The sequence below is a fragment of the Nothoprocta perdicaria genome, unplaced genomic scaffold, assembly GCF_003342845.1.
Source record: "Nothoprocta perdicaria isolate Ctin4 unplaced genomic scaffold, notPer1 scaffold_9, whole genome shotgun sequence".
In the NCBI taxonomy this organism is placed as follows: domain Eukaryota; kingdom Metazoa; phylum Chordata; class Aves; order Tinamiformes; family Tinamidae; genus Nothoprocta; species Nothoprocta perdicaria.
The window spans coordinates 7,034,408-7,052,141 of record NW_020456198.1 but is presented as its reverse complement, the minus strand read 5'-3'; the positions used below and the strand labels follow the sequence as shown (position 1 = coordinate 7,052,141).

Genomic DNA, 17,734 nt, shown 5'->3' with positions numbered 1-17,734 from the left:
GCAGCAGGTCTTAAGGTGAAAGTGAAAAAAAGGGAAATCTCTTCCTTTTACATCTTCTCTTTGTTTTCACCCGCTTTCTGTTGTGCTCAGCTGCTGGTGGCTGCACAGCTCCAGGTTGCAGCACGCAGCCCAGAGCGGTGCTTCTTTTCGTGTTAGCCAAAGCAACCAGTTGTTCTTCTGCTAACAACTCACATTTTGCTGACCCCAACCAAGAGAAATTAAAACAAAGTCAGATTCAGACTGGGATCTCATAGGGTTTGATGGATTGCTCATTCCAGGGCAAATGCTGAGCCCAGCATGAGCTGCCCAGGACGCAAGATCAGGGGGAAGGAGCTCTCTTCTTCCACCTCTTCCTCCTTAAGCATTCTGCTAGCTAAGGAGCCTGAGGAACAAATACAACAAAACCCATAAAAAGGACCCTGCATCTTCTTCTGCTTTCATAGAACAAGCAGTAAAAGTCACCGGTGGTGACAGTAGTGGCTGGTGCTGCTATCAGGGATGGCTTCTCCAGACACACACTCATGTCCCCCTTGCCCAGGGCTTTGGCTTCCTCTCCATGGATGAGGACTGGGAGCAGCAGCGAGAAGGTGGATGGTGCTGCTGGGGTGTCCAGCACCACAGGGAGCAAAGGGCGCTGTCCCCACTGTCCCCTGCTCCCCGCAAAGGCCAGCAGTGGTTTCCTCAGAGGAACCGTGAGGAAACACTTGTTCCTTGGCAGTTACAGCTACCCTTGGCCAGCACAAGGGAAGAGAGAAGGAAGGAGAAAGAATAAACAGGTTAAACGGCCAAGCAGCTAGCCTTTCGTTGCCCTTAAACAAAAACAAAAACAAAAAAAGGGGAAAAAAAATCCCCTTTTATTGAAACCATTTCCTCTGGTTATATCATTTCTCCGGAGCCTGGAAGTAATTTTGAGGCTGAAGCCCGTGCAGATGCCCAGCTTCCCTCCGAGCGCTTTGCCCCGCGCAGCGGCGCTTGCAGGGCCTTTGCCGGGGCAGAAACATCATCAAGGGTCTTGGAGACGCCGTGTGGAGCCCCAGCACCTCTGGGGAGCGGGACACCTCCAGCACGGGCCAGGTGTGCTGCTGCTCAGGGTGGCCCGGCCAAGGCCCCTAAGTAGGACACAGCTGGCGCCCATTACGTGTTCCCGTTCGCGTCCTCTGTCGCAGGTTTCCAGCAGAGCACATGGACCACGTCTGTGCCAGGGGTTTGCTGCAGCGCCGTGCTGGGCCCCAGGAAGCAGCGCTGCAAGAGGAGGTTGGCTTTCCCTGCAACAACATCCACAGGCTCCAGTCCACGACCTTGGAGGGAGCAGGCGCAAAGATGGGCTATTAGATATCCCGTTTTTACACAGAAAAGCAGATTATTAAAGGTGAGGCTCCGTGGCATTTTTCAGCAGTTTCATTCAACTCTTGACTCTTCGGGACCATTCTCCAGAAGAGCCTACAGCTTATCTGGTTTGGTGGGAACTGGCCTCTTTGGCAGCACGGCCCAACAGGCCTCTGCCACATCCAGAGACAAGTGATAGCTGCACTGCAGCAGGGACATGGGGACTTCTGTGTCAAACCTTCATGCTGTCAAGCAACGGTCCTCCTGCACAAGCAGCTTCTAGACCATCAGGGCAGTAACACAGAAATTTTCAATGAGCGGATCATGACTGCAAGAGAGGACAGGGGTTTTAAATGTAACCTGAAACGTGTAAGCTGCAAAAGGCTCTTCTTGGTTAGGCAACATCAATTTTACAGTAGTTCTTTTAAAACTGGGGGGGTGAAAAGCAAGTGAAAAGTTTGGCCTGACACGTTTGACTTGGAAACTGGCAGAAACACAGTAAGAAAAAACCCCAGATCTACAGCATTACTTTTTAACCACTTTATTTGTGTGTTTCTATAAACTTGTTAGCTACTGGACGTTTCATAAACCGTAAAAACAAACCCAGCCCTCCTACCCCCAAACCATGATCCATCCAGCTTGGCACTGCTTAGGCAGGTGGTGGCCCTAAATAACCTCCTGCTGGGCGCAGGCCAGCAAGGAGCTCGCTGTGTCAGACCCCATGTGTCTGAACCGCAGACAGCAGATGAACCTGAAGAGGTGGCTGCTCTCCTCCCCCGCGGATGGGATGGATAGAAAACGGGGGCAGGTATGAAAATATTTCCCTTGATGGAAAGCCAGAGCCTGATGGAGAAGTCCCATCCATTTGAAGGACCGAATCCAGTGGCTCCGCACCAGCCTCGCCGGCTGTCACCACGCAAGGGACGAAAGCCCATCAAAAAGCTCATGATATGTGTCCTTAATGCTCCCAGAAGCGGCGCTCCCCTGGCCCGGCCGGCTGTGCGGGTGCCGGTGCCTCGGGGTGTAAGGCACGACGCGGAGCCGAGGCCGGGCACGGGGCAGGAGGGGCTGCCCAGGGCAGCCGGGTGCCCCGGCTCTCGCCGACAATACCCTGTTGTCCCAAAGGAAAGCACCATGTTCAAGCACGGACGCGGAGCAGTGCGCTCAGTTGCCCAGCTTCATGTCCGCGCCGCGGAGCAGCCAAACGAGGCGGAAGCAGGCGGCCAGGAATCCCGTGCCCAGGAGATCCCCCAGGGCGGTGAGGTAGGGGATGGAGAAGTTATCCGGGTCCAGGGCCTTCCTCCACATGAGGCGCACAATGATGTCAGCCACGTAGAGCAGGATTCCCACCTGAAGGGACACAAGACAGAGGATTGCAGTGGAGTTGGCCCCAGGATAGCTGACCCAGCACACACAGCCCACACATCCACAGCATCGGGACCCCCTGGACACCAGCCACGCAGCATCCCAACACAAAGACTGCACCTGAGCTGCTCCCAAGCACCACACAGCCCAAAAACGGGAGGCTGGAGACAACGGCAGCCACTCTGTGCTGGGAAGGGATGTCCCCGTTCCCACCGCCGTGAATAGCAGCGCTCCCACTCACTCCATCCCAAACAGGACTGCCTTGCATAGGCTTGGAGCCAATTTTGGTTCTCTTTTCAGACTTCTTTTCTCGCATTAGAAATTCATTCATTATCTGCTTTGTCTTTTCTAAAAGTCTCAGTGGACCACTGGAGTTTTTATATCAAAATTACTCCAAGCAGCACTGACATGTTAAAGAGAATAACCACTTTTTTTTCTCTTCACTTCAACACTTCTTAAATTGCGATTTCTTTGAATTCCTGTTACACTCCTGATCCTGATAAACAGATGGAGGAAAAAAAAAACACTTCTGTTAAAGATTAAAGACCTCTGGTTAATTGAATTATGGAAGGAGCAAGAACGGGGCACTCCATAGCTGCAGTCCCTCCCTGGGCGACACAGCTCCAGAGGAACCAGACAGAGGTGCCATTTCTAAAGGTGAAAACAGCAACCTGGAAGGGGTGGCGGGGAAGAGGGAAAAGGACAGAGGAAGGAAGCAAATTAAATAGCAGAATCACAGAAACCACAGCTAGATAGAAACTCAAGAGGATATATATATAGAGCACCGCTCTGCTTCAGGGCAGGATCAAATACGTTTAAGCACTTCCCAAAAGTGCTTTGATTAACCTATGCTACACTGATTAACCTATGCCATACAACCCCCAAAATGGGGAAGCCACATGCCAGGCAATTAATTAGTTCTGTGGTTTAATTTTTTTTGCCACTTTTATTTTTCCCCAAGATCTTTAAACTACTTTTTTTTTTTTTCATTTGAAACTCATGATTTCTTATTTCATCCCTGGTGACTAAACAGAAAATGTTATCTCTTCCTTCCCTACAGAAACTGGGTAGTTTAATTTAAAGACTACTATGAGATTTTCCCCAGTCTCTCTCCTCTAGACCAGCTAAGCCCAGTCCATTGCAGGGCTCTGTCATGGGGATGATTCACTTTGGGTTCCCTTCGTCTGACCCAAACCGTCCCCTCCCATTCTTTGAGACTTGATTTATAAATTATAATGTAGGGTGAAGAAAGAGTCAGGCTGAGCATATTCTTCTCTGCCGGCCTCCACGGGCATGTTTCGGGGTCGGCAGCGTGGCTGGGATCCTGCTGTTTATCCTGTCACTTACCCTGTACTTTCCTGCTTGGCTCTGCTTGAGGAGTTACCTCGATGCATAAAGAGAAGAATAAATATTTTCCTTTTCAGCTTCGACTGCGAGTGCTAGGCGTAGGGTTGTACAAAGGTCAGGAAAACCGGATTGTTTACACATGCAAGGAATTCACCCGGACACAAGGCTGCTCAGAAGGCAAAGCGGGAAGCCAGCTACCTCCCCCTGCAAACTAATGAATCACTAATTTAAAAGGGCAAGTGAAAGCAGAGCCTCTGAGCTTAAGTGACAGCTGTGGGCATTTGTGAGCGAGACAGGGACATCTGCAGCGCAGCAGAACAACGTAAGGGACATGAGGCACCGGCAGGAAAATCTGTGTGAACTGCCCATTGGCTACCCAGAACTTTTATTTTCAGAAATGAAAATTGTTTTTGATGTGAATGGTCCTGTTCACAAGGGTCCCCAGTTCTTCACCATGATTTGGGAAACTAGTTTCTGAAATCAGTGGGGAAACCTGTGGACTGGGGTTATATCCTCTCCAATGCCTTTTACTGGGATCACCAGAGACCATGCAGAAATGCTTGATGCAACTGCATCAGTGTGGCAAAAGAGGGTAGGTACCACCTGGAGCAAGAACTGGAACCTCCTTGCTAAGGGCATGTCTGCAGACTCACACAGCAGCTCAGCAAATAACAGTAACTTTTTTCTCTTTACGTTTTGGATTCCTCCCTCACCCATGAAGACAGTCACGCGGGAAACCTCACAATTTGGGTAAAGTATTATCAAAGACAAAAGACACCTGGTAGAAAGCACTCCTGAGTGGGGGTCATTGCTGGCAGTTTTACCATGGCTCCTGCTTAGCCTGGAGGTTGCTTTGTTTTCATGGTGGCCAAGCAGTTCCATATGGATAAGAGGCTGGGATTTACCTGCAGCAAAGCAGCAGTCAGATAAAGTGTCACAAAGACGAAGGACAGAGACGTGTGGCCTCCCTGCAGCAGATGGATGGTGTAGAGGAACACAAGGTGTCCTGGGATGACGAGGAAGAACAGGACTCGGGCTGACTTGGAATTCACCTCTGCAGAGGATACAGACAAGAGCATCAATCACGGATGCTCTCCTGTGCCCGGCTCCAAGCTGCTCCCTCAGTTTGCAGGGTGCTCCACAGTAGCCCCCAAACTTGCAGGGAAAAATCAACGGCAACCTGCAATCTATAAAATACAACACAGCCACAGCCAGTTTTGCTGATGTTTAGGTTAATCCATTGCTGAGGATGGAGCGATTTGTCAGCAAGGCTATTAATTCACCCAACTCCCCCTGCCCCAACTAGATGATAGCTCTAGCATGGCAATGGTTAAAGTGACTTTCTATCAGATCAAATTTGAGATTCCAATTTCAACACCTAGTTCAAATTTCCACCTAGTTTTTGGACCACCAGGCTTAAGAAAGAAGCCATATGATGACAAGCCTTGAGATTTGCAAGGCTAGGATTCAAGATCTACCTGAGGAGAAGAACGTGGTACATGGGTTGGGCCAATTCTGCCTCATCTTATAGGGCAAAACTCCAGGCATGCTCCAGAAGTGCAGGAATGTGGAAATACGGCTGGCCTGGATGGCTACCAGATTCCCTCCGACGCCTATGAGGAGAAAACACAGCAAACCTGTAAGTTGCCTTCACTGGGAGAGGACACATCAGTGTAAAACCTAACCCAAGGCAGGTGAATATGCATTCATTTACAGTGAGAGTAAGAGAACCTGATAGCACAGTGTCATGGTGACACGACACTACTCACTCAGCAAGAACAGCTCATAAAAACCAGGAAGGCTGCAGCAATCACCTTCTTTTAACTGTTTTACTGGAAACATATTTTCCTCCTCTTCCCTGCCCCAGTTTCCAGGCCATTCTGCCTCTGAAGAGGATGTAAATACACCTGGCTCAAACACCTGGGGAAAGCAGCAAAAGCAACAGCAGCTATTGCTCTCACTGCTGCTTCTTAGATTTACTCAATCAAAGAACCCTTATTGTTTTAAGGGACAATAAACCATCATGGAGAGTGATCATGTCTGTGTCTGAAGGCACCTGACACACTTGTTAAGCGAGAAGGAATCTTATGAAAACGCCCCAGACTCCAAATATGTTGGGTAACCAAAAGGTAATTCCTTCCAGACTGATTAATTCTAGCAAACATGAAAGAGCTGCTGTATTTTCCAGCAGAAAACTGACGGCTGATGACCCCCGGGGCAAACTTCCATCACCCAGAGCGTGCAGTCTGGAAATGCCATGGATAAGATAACAGGGATCCAGATCCTACAGCCTTGTCATGTTTTCCCTCTCTCTTGCAGAGGGAATTGCTCTCTCATTAAAAGAGAGAATTGCCAGAGTGGAATCAAAGCGAAGATACTAAAACAGAGCAAATCAGCCTAAAGTGGGGGTTTAAAAGCAGCTCTCTGAAATGCTGTGCAGGACTCCCCTGCCCATGCAAGGGGAAGAGCTGCCTGTGCAGGTAATAGCTCTGACACAGCCCTGCAAAACAGCTCGCCCTGCAGACCGGCACCTGGCTCAGGCTGCGCTCAGCTAAGTCACTCCTGACGTTCTTTCCCAACCAGGTTCCTGGGCTGCGTGCTGGAAAGCCTGTCAGCAAAGCAGCCTGCTTTACGCAGGTCCTGTAAGGTTAGGGCTGGATGACGCCCTCTGACACTGCCACAGGACACTGTGCTCTGAGGGTGGCAAGAGGCCGAGCCTTTCCTAGGAATGGGGGATTCCTCGGGAATGTGCCTAACCTGCAACAACACTGCAATAGCAGAGAAGTAATCCAGGACATCCTCAACAAACACCCCAATCACCAGCAGCTTATACTGTGTAACAAACCACTGTGAGGCTTTGTATACACAAAAGATTATACATACAGAGATATACACACATACCTAAAATCTCCATATACTTATTCTTATTATCATCTGTATATACTAATCTCTATCAACAATCTGTAGAGAAGGTGATTACAGAGCTGCAGCAACTGAGGGGAAAGTAACAGGAGATAGAATTATTGTGACATCCTTAGCAGATCTGATGTCACGAAAGCAAAGGTGTAATCACAACTATCAGAGATAACCGCAAGATGCTGTTAACCTTTCCCATAACTCTGCAAGTATTTTTCAATCCTGCCTGTTATTTCACTTCAGCAACGCTCTGAGATATGAACAAGCAGAGAAGATGCAATGGGGACAACTGGCAATAGGAGCTGGGACTTGAATCCAGACTTCTGTGTAAGGGTAAAAGGGAATAATCTACGGGGAACAAACGAAAAAAACAAAAGCATGCATATAACCCCCCACCAGCTTACCATTAATCACAGGTGTGAAAACTGCCATGCCTTCAAAGTTTGGGTCAGTTACAGTTTTGTCCAGGATCAGCCCACCGATGCTGTTAAAAAAGGACAGGGCAATGAGGGTGAATCCCTCCCGCTTCCCTAGGACCCAGTCCATTCTGCAAAGAGCCCCCACAATGGGGCACGGCTTCTTCCCCGGGGTCAATTCTGGACTATTTTCTACATCAGAAACCAACTCCTTCTACAGAACAGCTCCAACTGTTAGATAGTCTCCCGTTCTTTTGTTAATGGCGTGATAAGATCTGGAAGTTCCCTTTCCCCACCTTGGAGCAAAAATGCTATTAGTCATGGAAGCTCTATCATCTTCCCCAAAAGTTTCTCTGAACAGGATTTACCAGCAGAACTCAAAATCACATTTTTATGAATGACCATATTTATCTCAGATGAACTCTCTCTCAGATCTCAGCTTGCTCTGAAAAATGTGCCATGGGGAAATGAACTGCCCAGCTCTACCCTCCTGCAAATCTCCCTTTACAGCTGGCTAAAAACAGGACTGAAACCCCACCGCTTGTCTGTGGTGGTCATTTGATCCCTGTTTGGTGTAGCTGCAGTGAGCACATGTGTGTGGACGCAGAGGGAGCTCCCTCCTGGGTTACCTGCTGATGCTCATTGCAACGATGACCGGCTGCCATCCGGACTTGAGCACTTCAGCCAGGGAAGGACTTTGCTTGGCAATAGCAACCCAGAGAGGGATCAGGATGATGAAGACAGCGCAGATCAGAGGGGAAAGGTATTTCAGGTCTGGTGGAAAAAAAAAAGAAGAAATCTTGAATTAACTGCCTCTGGCTCCAAAGGTTGCCAAAATTATACTGCGCATTTCTGGAAAAATGGCAGCAAGGCTTTGGCTCAGATTGAGATGGGAACAAAAGAAATGCGTGAACCAAGATATTCCCACCCCACAACTTGTACTTAATCTAGAGGATGCTGCCTGCAAATGCAAACATCTAGAGGATGTTACCTGCAAATGAGCAAGTCTCTAATTCCATCTCCAGCTGAACAAAACAAAAAGCTACAGGCTTTCTGGCTGCAGGGTACAAACCGAACAGCAGAGCAAAGGGGAAACTCTCCTGTCTGCAATCTATACCACACTGAACACAGCAACACCCTGCATTGTCACCCAAAGCAGCTCCAACTGATTACAGGCGCTTTTAGTGAGAGCTAGCAGGGCTGGTGAACAGCTGGCCTGCTCCTACAGGGACAAATGCTCTTTGCATGTACAAGCCAGTTAAGATCCAGCGTTTCTCTCGTGCTGGCTTACATATGTTTCCATTAGGTGCTTTTTTCCATTCAGTTCGGGTATAACCTTGAAATGACCTTTAGAGTCAATTTAAAAATAAAGAAATGTGCAGCACTAAAACAAAATCAACAAACATGACTCAGAACAACAAGAAACACCTCCAGGCAATGGGGTTGATGCCAGCCCTTTTGATATAAAGCTGCTTCTTCAACAAAGCTCCCCATCTGGTCTCTGTGTTCGGGCCAAAGCCAGCGGGTTGTAACAGAGACTTTGCAGGTAATCTGGAAGATGAAGCAGGCTCCAAGTGTGCATTTCTCAAAATGACATTGCCAGAGCCGCAGGCTACCTGGATAAGTTCGCACTGATTTGATGGTATCTTCCGTGCATCAAGGGCTCTTACACAAAGATGCATATTCTTTGCATATGGCTTTAGTTGGCACTGAAATGCCAACTAAACGTAAATGCCTTTAGTTGGCATTTACATCCTCTGGGATGTAAATGGTCACTGTTTTATCAGAGCTCTGTAGCTCCTGGAGTCACTTACAACCAACACGTTGCATGAGAGCACCAGCTGCTCAAGTGCATCTCCTCCCTCTTCCTCTCCCCTGCGCCAGCTCAGCTCTTGTTTCAGGCAACTAATTCCCTCTCCAACGATGCAGACGCTCTGCGCTGGTGTCCACCAGTGCTCACCAAAGCCCATAAGAAGACTCTTGCTGGGATGAACTGGCTTTGGGCTCTGCACCCCTGAGCAACCCTTGATCGGGCAGGTTGGACTACATGATCTCTAGAGGTCCCTTCCTACCTTGAATATTCTGTGATTCTGTGAACCCAAAGCAAGCTGCAATTTTTAGCACAATTCTCCTCTGCACTATGCAGGATGGGAAGTATCACAGCTAATTTCTAAATAATTAACAATCTTTGCTGGCAGAAGAGTGCTATGCATAAGGAAAGAAGCTGTCCCAGATTGCACATGGTACCCTAAATTCAAGTCCCACTGTTGTTCTCAAGCATTTTAGCAGCATCCACCAGCTAATATTTCAGCATCCAAGAGCCCCTCCTGCCTGCCGTGGTGAAACACAGGTGGCTCTGGTGCCCCAGGGTCTGAGAATTCACCCATGATGTGGGTGATGCTGTTACCTTTAACCAAAGCACAAACCACTCCTTGCTACACACTGGGGAGGGAAAGGGTTCAATTTCAACCACCACTGATGGTGCCTTCCCCTCATCCGATTCACTTCATGCTCCCAATCACCAGCTGTCTGTGGAGTGGGCATTTTCCCTCTCAAGGGGCCAAAGCTATTTAAATGACTCCAAAAATATCACCAATGTATCCCTGGCCGTAAGGAGGTTATCACGTTGTTCTGCCATGCACTCCCCAGGAGATATTATCAGAGGCAAAGCTACTGAAAGACACATTGACTTTACTGAGGCAGGTGCAAAGGCGTCATGGAAAAAGCCTATTGAAAAAAATACACCTTGGAGGCTCAGGGAGAAGGAAGCAATGCCTGGGCCTCTCCTTGCAACGTGCGTTCCCTCGCTCCCTCCCTTGCTGGCATATGGAACTAGTTATGCAAACCGGGAACAGCTGCCCGGCTGAATCTGCTCTCAGTGTGGAGCAGCAGTTTGCATTTCAAATGATATCAGGTTTGCTGGATCTTTTTATTTTCCTGTATGTATTTGAGGTTAGGCGCAGGGGAAACAGCCCAGCACTTTACAAGCAACAATTAAACTTAAAACACCAAGTTGCAGCATGTTTTGAGCTTCCCAGAGTGAGCAGGTGCCAAAGCCTTTGCCAAGGAGCAGCACGGCTGACTCCACGGGCACAACTCCTACCTACAGTCCCGTGAGGATGAAGCAATACACAACTGTCTCCCTCACTCCCAGAAGAAAATATCATCTTGTTCAACCACAATAAAGGTAGCAGAATATTGAACAGATGCCAAAATGCAGAGGTAGCCTGTGTCATAAATGCCAGCCCTGTTATTACCCCCCACACAAAATAGTTTTGCTGGATTACCAGCAGATGCAGGAGCAGAATCCCAGTGTCACATATGTCAACCTTCTGCTCCAAAGCAATGCACAATATGCTCTTGCCCTTTCTTTGACAAATCCCACTTATATTTCTTAGGCTCAGCCTTCCAGTTTGCTACTGAAGGAGAGCCAGGAGAAAATCTTTGTGGTTACTTTCCCATCTTAGCGGGATGCCAGCTCACACTGTGAAACATCCCAGAAACGGGTAAGTGCCCTGCAATTATTTCGCACAGATTCATCCCTTGCTTGCTGGGCTATGAATCCCTGCTGCCCGTTGTACCTATGTATTTGAAGAGTGTACTGCTGATTCCTGCCAGCAGGGAAAGGGTGATCAAGTCTCCAAGGCTCGCTGCTATGGGAGTGGCAACGTTGTCTGGATTGATCCCAACTTTCCTTGCCCCGATGATCACGCCAATCATCACCAGACCTAGAGGAGAAACAGAGCAGGCATCAGAGAATCATCCTGCTGCAATTTGCCCTGGAGTTACTGTTTAGGTTCCCAAAGGGCCATGGGGTCTAGGAGAAGCAAAGACCAGGTTGTCCCCAGCGGCTGAAGCTGGAGACTGGACATCCCCACGAACTCATCCTCTTGCTTTCACCAAGGGCACGACTCTGCCCTTATGAACTTCACCACAGGCCCAGAGGCAGACAAACAAATTCCAGGAATGAAAGGAGATACCAACAGACAGCCCAAAAGTGGACGCTCCCCTCCTGAGCAGCCTAATCTTTCCTGGCTTCAAACAGGCTGAGGCACGAAGCACATTCATAGATAAGCACACAGCAGGCAGGCACCAGCATCCTGGTGTCGTCCCCTGCTCTGGATTTCAAAACACAAGGATATTTTCCATATTACTCTACTATTTTATGAGTTTGCACAACCAAGCAGCAAAGAGCTTCTTTAAATAAAAGCTGAATTAGTTGTTCAGCCCAGCTATCAGAATAATCCTTTGAGGCCTAGAGTCCTTGGGGCTACTTTAATTTACCTGTTTAATTTACATGTTTAATTTACATGTTGATGCATGAGCATCTACAGAATCAGAGGGTATCATCCCTCTTCTACTGTGATCTAAGCTGCAGCTGGTAAAATTCAGCTGCTTTTCAGGTTTACAGAAGAGGAAGAAAGCTTTGCTTCTCCAACTAAGTTAATGAGCACAGACCTAAAACACTGGGGAACATGTAGGAATCCCTCAGCCATTAGATATGTCAAAGGACTGTGGAAAAAAGCTTTTTAATGAAAGCCAAGTTGGTGTTTTTTCTCTTTTGACAATTGCTTGCTTCATCCCATGATTTTCACCCTTTGACTCCAGCTTTAAGGATATACACTTGCTCTAGCGTATCCCTTTCACATAAAAAACTGTCTGCAGAAAGTTCTGCCAGTTCTTTCTTCTCTATTCAGGGAATCCTGCTGCCCTCCCATGGCAGGCCTACAAACTGATCGACTTCAGCTGGCTCAAAGATGCTCCTATCCATCCATCCCAGGCATTTTCCTTGCAGACACGGACAGCCAGGGAAGAGGATCGCCTGGCTCAGAGCCAGCCCCAATTGCTCTGCAGGGCACTGGGTGACTCAAACCCATCTTGAATGTGGTCCAGTGTCGTCTGCTGACGAGCAAAGACTCTCACCTTGCTTTATGCATGGTGTTAGTGTGATTTCCTCTAGGAAAAGGCCACTGTAGCTAATGTGCAACCCAAGCTGACTGGAGAAAGTGTGTCCCTCCACCCCAAAGTGGGTGGCATTTTTTGTGTCTGCCAGATAACATGGGACATTTTGAAAGCTGCTGCAGATGCAGAGCCCAACTCACAACAGAACCTTGAAGAGAAGCAAATACAGCATTCAGAGAGGAGCCCAGGATCCTGGGCTAACGCTCCCTGCATCCTTCCTTCCTTCTCCCTTTCCTTCCTAGACCAAACTGAAGGGATGTCGGGTAGGGTTCCCTGTGAGAAAGGAAAGGTTTTTGCACATTCGAGTGCCACATATTTGACCCGAGGAATCAAAATGACTCACCGAGAGAAAGTGCAGCTATGAAGGCAGTGGTCACGCTGCTGGCACACAGCACAGCCGCCTGGCTTAGCTCCACAGAGCCCTTGGAGATGGCTCCCAGGATCACAGCAGCTACAGCAGCCAGAAGTCCCACCACCGTGGCCTGGACCTGGCGGCCAGAAGACACCTGGTGAGCAACCACCCACATCTCCTCATGGGCAGCCCTAGCTCTGCGCACCTGAAGAGCTACTGCACAGCTTGGAAGTCAAAGCCCCACAGAGATGCTGCTTTAGTAAGGATTTAAGCAGCGTCACTGGAAGGCTCCACTCAAAACAAAATTCTGACAAAGTCTAGAGAAGACTCGGGAGGCCTGCCGAGGGCAGATAACATTTAGCAGAGGACGTTGCGTCCATGAGCAGAAGAATACTGCTGGTCAATACAAAAATGGGATCCTCATCAACGGCACTCTTAGCAAGCTGAAAGCTGTGGAGGGAGATAAGGGAGAGCAGACGCATGACACAAGCCCTGTGGCCTTACCATGTGCTACCTCCAGGCTAGTCACTGGATTTTAACAAGCAGAAAGAACCACATTTCTCCCATCTCTCCCCTGCTATCCAAAGCTCCTTCCCCAACGTTGCCAGTAAATGACAGGTATTATCTAGGGAATGTTGTGAAATAGAGTGCCACAGTGCTCTCTGCAAAGAAGAGAGCTTTTTCAGGTTGTGCTCAAAGGCAAAGAATATCTAGATCTGTTTCACAGCTAAGCTACAAGCTCCAGGGCTACAGGGAGCTTTGCTGGTCAAGTCCTGCGCTCTACTTTGCTCTGTTGAGAACACGCTGCCCCAAATCAACAGCTCGGAATCCGGCACCGCTGGGCACAGATACCGTCAGGCTGCAGCACAGCCAGAGGACAGGACCTTCTTTCTCTCCCACCTGAAGCGACTCACCTGGATCAGGGCTAAATTGCAGGTGGCCAATTTCCACTGCTTCTGGGTATCATCCATCTGTCCGGTGTTAGCCTAGGAGCCAAGAGAGACAATCTGAACACCTACCCATGGTACAGGCTATTGCTGAGGGTAGCAAGGCAGCTTTCTTGGGTCTCTTTGGGAAGGAACTGCTAAAGCCAGAGAGAGGGGAGATCAGGTCAGCATCTTCCCATTTTCCCCACACTTTACTCTTCGCAGGGATCCAGCTGTGCTCCAGCTCAGCTCATCCTAAAAGCTCTGGCAAGTCCAGAGTTCTCCCAAATAGAGAGACTGGGAATCCCACCGAAGGATCAAATCCAGATCAAAGCTTGTGACAAAAGCTATCACAGATCCCAAGAAGCCTGAGGCCACTCGACCCAAGGTGAGATGGCTGGGAAGAAAAGCCGTAGGTTGCTCAAGCCTCAATAAGCACAGAAAGGGCAACCCAACGCCGTGGTTGAGGGCTGAGGAGCCCTTGCTTTATCTCATTCATGTGTCTGTCACAGGGCCCCAGATATCAGCAGGGACTACTTCACCTTCCAGGAGCTGACAAAAATTCTCTGTTCCAGTTACAAAATGAGGGCAAAACCATTATTTTAATATTCAGACATCACTTGCTTTTACTTAGCAGGAGGGAGGATGTCTCAAACACATTGTGTGTTATATGAAAGCAGATTCTGTTGACAGGTCCTGCTAATCCCTCCCCCCCGACCTCAATAATACTCACAGCAGTAGAGAGTCTGGACGCCAGCGTCATTTCAAGATTACCCTTTAGACCAACCAGCGCAGGAACCAGGATAAAAACTTCCGTAATTGTCTGAAACACATCCCAGTGCTAGAAGGAAGAAAGAAAACAGGGTAGTTTGTGATGCTGTCCAGTCCAATACTGTTATTTCAGAGGGAAATGGGTTCCCATCTCACCCCATGCTCTACAGGTGCACACGATGCACAAGGGGGTGGATGCTGGCTCAGAGCTGGTGGCATTTTGGGAGTCAAAGAAGCAATTTTTAGTTCATAACCTTCGTTTTGATCTCACACACAGCAAAGCAGTAGCCTAAAGGGGTAGGAATCTTCTTGCTGAGGCAGGAGATTTTGGCAGGTCACAAATCAGTATGTAGCCCTTGCATTAGTGAAGAACAACATGAAAACTAATTAGGAAATGAAATACAATGAGCTTTCCATATCCTGTACTAACGATAGGTAATTGCAACACCTATGGCTATGCAGACTCAGAAGAGTGCATACGAAGACCTGGAAAGCGTTTAACAAAAACAAATCTAATCCAAATCTGTAACTAAGTGCTGAGCCAAAAGCAAGTATCTAAGGTTGGGAGTGGGAGGGAAGACTTTCTCATTGCTTTTCCATGTTCAGTTCATTAGCCTTTCCGTTAACAAGCATGCTCTCAGAACAGCTGGAATAAGGATCTGGAATTAAGACAGTCCACAAGCCAGAGCTGCATCATTTTGATTATTATTGCTCCTCTGAAACTGAACTATAAATAATCCTTGAATCAGTTGCACTGGAAATGATCTGAAACCTGAAGTAACTGCTGATTAACACACATAATTTATCTACCATATAGTGCCCGGGAAGATAACTCATGAATCATCCCCTGTAGGATATGGAATGAAAACCAACTAGCCCAATGTCCAAAAGCAGAATGTACAAACATAAGGACAACTGCAATGAGGCAGACTAAAGGTCCACCTGTCCCATCCTTACCTCCAAGAATGGCCAAATTGAGATGTATAAAAGAATAATTTGCATATAGGACAAGTATATGGGATAAGTCTCCTAAGTAATTTGCAGCCTGCAACTGTCTGCAACAGGGTAAGAGCTGGATTAGTTTCTGTGCATTTTGTAGTGTCTGAAGGGCTTCTTTCAACCACTTGTCCAATCTCCTCTCCAACTTGTCACCCTGCAACAAACATTTCTATAGCTTAGCTACACGTTGCATGAGGGATCCCCTCCTCTTCATTTGTCCCTGGCTAGTTTCACATGGGGGTCCCTAATTCTGGTGCTGGGGGCAAACTGAAGGACAGATCCCTGTCGACATTCGCCAGGTCACTCGGGCCTGGACAAAGCTGGAAATCCCACCAGGTGGGACAGGCTCTAAAGATGTGGAAACATTCAGACCACTGCCTGTTGTGAAATACATACAGGTATTAACGGCTCCGTGCTCTGCTCTGCCTGTGCCGTGTGAAGCCGTGGGAACCTGGGGATGCGGCAGTCCGCTGGGAAGGCTTCACAGCTTCCTTCTGGATTACAACCAGGGAAGAGCAGCTATTACTATCAATGCAAAAAGGCACTTCTGGCAATCGTGACCTGGAAAAGGACATGCTCCCTAAGGCTAAAAGCTACTTACTGTCAAATAAATAACACACAAGACTACAGTAGTCCCCTTTCTTGTCACACTGCAGTTTTGCTTGAATTTGTTAATAAGAGAAAAACTACCATCGAGAATATTTTCCTTAAAGATTCAAAGCCCCTTTTCTTCTATCTCCTTAGTTAGAATACAGAAAGTTCTGAACACAAACTTGACACCTGCAGAAGAAGCAGGAGAAAAAACAGGCTTCATAGTCACAATATAAATAACCCAAACATTTAAAATAAATAAATGCAGAGACATTGACACACGTGACCTTGCGTATGTTGCACATGAAGAGACATATAAATAAAAAGCAAGAGACAAGCCCAACTGTTTATATTTTCTATGTAGGTCACCTTTGGAAAATGTCACTTTGTCAGACCAATGTGAGCTTTAATCCCTGAATTTATGTATAAATTTTACAGGTTTCAGGCAATCCAAGCCTAAGGTTAGCATGTGAGTCTTGAAACTCTGTCTTACATACAATTAAACTGAAAGGCTTTAGTAAGTAATAACAATCAAACAATTGTGCTAAAAAACCCAAAATCACTGATTCAAATGTTTCTGTTAAAGGCTCATTAGTCTAGTCCAAGAACAGATTCAAAGTGATTTATACCACAGTAGCCAGGACTCCATTCTCCACTATAACAGCAACTGCACAAATACAGAGCAAATAGATGTCCTCAGAACCCGAGACATCTTCTCTGTTTCCTATTCCAGGGCATCCATCCTCCTGGGACAGCAGCTAAAATCTGCAGACCCATTGTCCTTAGCAACTCAACAGAAAAATGAAAAGATCTTGGACCATGAAACACCAGCCACTCCAAAATCCCTTTCAATGCTAACCACGTCACAGGTTTTTATCAAGAAGGGATAGGGAACAGCTTGTGTCTGTGGCTTTTTCTTGGACCATGCTCAACTGCGGTGGTGCAGAAGTGCTGATTTCTTCCTGAATTCTCTGCTTCGAAACCTGATCTTCAAACTTCACCACCATTCCCAACCTTACAGTAAAGCAAGGCCAAACACTGCAAGGTTGGTGTCTCCCCAGCAATGCCAGCCAGGCTGGAATCCGGATCAAGCAGCCAGCCAAGGAGCACGGCAGCAGAGGTAGAAGTACCAAGCAAGATTTTGCCAAGCTCTGGGTCCTGCATAGCCAGTTCTTTGGGCATCCTTATGTGATGGTGTGAGACACCCATCAGCGTGTCTTTGATATCAACCTGTCTGGACAGATTTCTCCTTGATTTGTTTAATTTTTTTTTTTTAAGAGTAACTTAGAAAAGCATTGATTTCATCACTGGGCACACTGAGAAACAATTCTGAAGTCCTGTAAAGTTTAAAGGGACAGCAAGAAACAATTTCTACCTTGTTCTCATCTTCGTCACAGTATCAGCCCTGCGAACAACGGAGCCAGCCGGACTCCGAGCTCAGGGCACTGCGTTTCTGAGCAGAGCCACTGAACTCACACGTCCACTCCAGATACCACTTCTGAGCTTCCATATCTCCCTGGCAAAGGCAGACACAGAGTTTCCTAAGGACGTATTGCAGGGACTGGAAATAGTTGAAAAACATTCCTCAGTCAGACCATTCCCTGCAAAAAGGGTAAATTACAGACTCCTAGAAAAGCCTCTAGTAGCGGTGGTATGAAACCTCATCAACACCACTATAAGTCTTAAGATATCAGGCATCAGGTCAAAAAAACCCAACCCATCAAATAAATAAACCATAAAAAAAAAAAAAAAAAAAAAAAAAA

At 47.5% G+C, this 17,734-nt stretch overlaps 1 protein-coding gene across 5 annotated transcripts in view; it reads right to left on the bottom strand.

Annotated features, from left to right (window-relative positions):
• Positions 1 to 2,004: 2,004 nt before the first annotated feature.
• The window catches only part of SLC41A3 (solute carrier family 41 member 3), a 23,828-nt gene continuing 8,098 nt past the window's right edge, over positions 2,005 to 17,734 (bottom strand). For 4 of the 5 annotated variants that reach the window (XM_026052673.1, XM_026052676.1, XM_026052675.1 and 1 more), the window contains 9 exons: positions 14,344 to 14,451; positions 13,599 to 13,670; positions 12,676 to 12,820; positions 10,952 to 11,098; positions 8,000 to 8,144; positions 7,359 to 7,438; positions 5,517 to 5,651; positions 4,944 to 5,092; positions 2,005 to 2,676 (listed from right to left, as the gene is read on the bottom strand). In XM_026052673.1, coding sequence (XP_025908458.1) covers positions 2,491 to 2,676; positions 4,944 to 5,092; positions 5,517 to 5,651; positions 7,359 to 7,438; positions 8,000 to 8,144; positions 10,952 to 11,098; positions 12,676 to 12,820; positions 13,599 to 13,670; positions 14,344 to 14,451 — 1,167 coding nt within the window. In that variant the 3' untranslated portion in view covers positions 2,005 to 2,490. Of the gene's footprint in view, positions 2,677 to 4,943; positions 5,093 to 5,516; positions 5,652 to 7,358; positions 7,439 to 7,999; positions 8,145 to 10,951; positions 11,099 to 12,675; positions 12,821 to 13,598; positions 13,671 to 14,343; positions 14,452 to 17,346; positions 17,513 to 17,734 lie in introns of those variants that run through there. The other variant, XM_026052678.1, reaches the window with a different exon arrangement.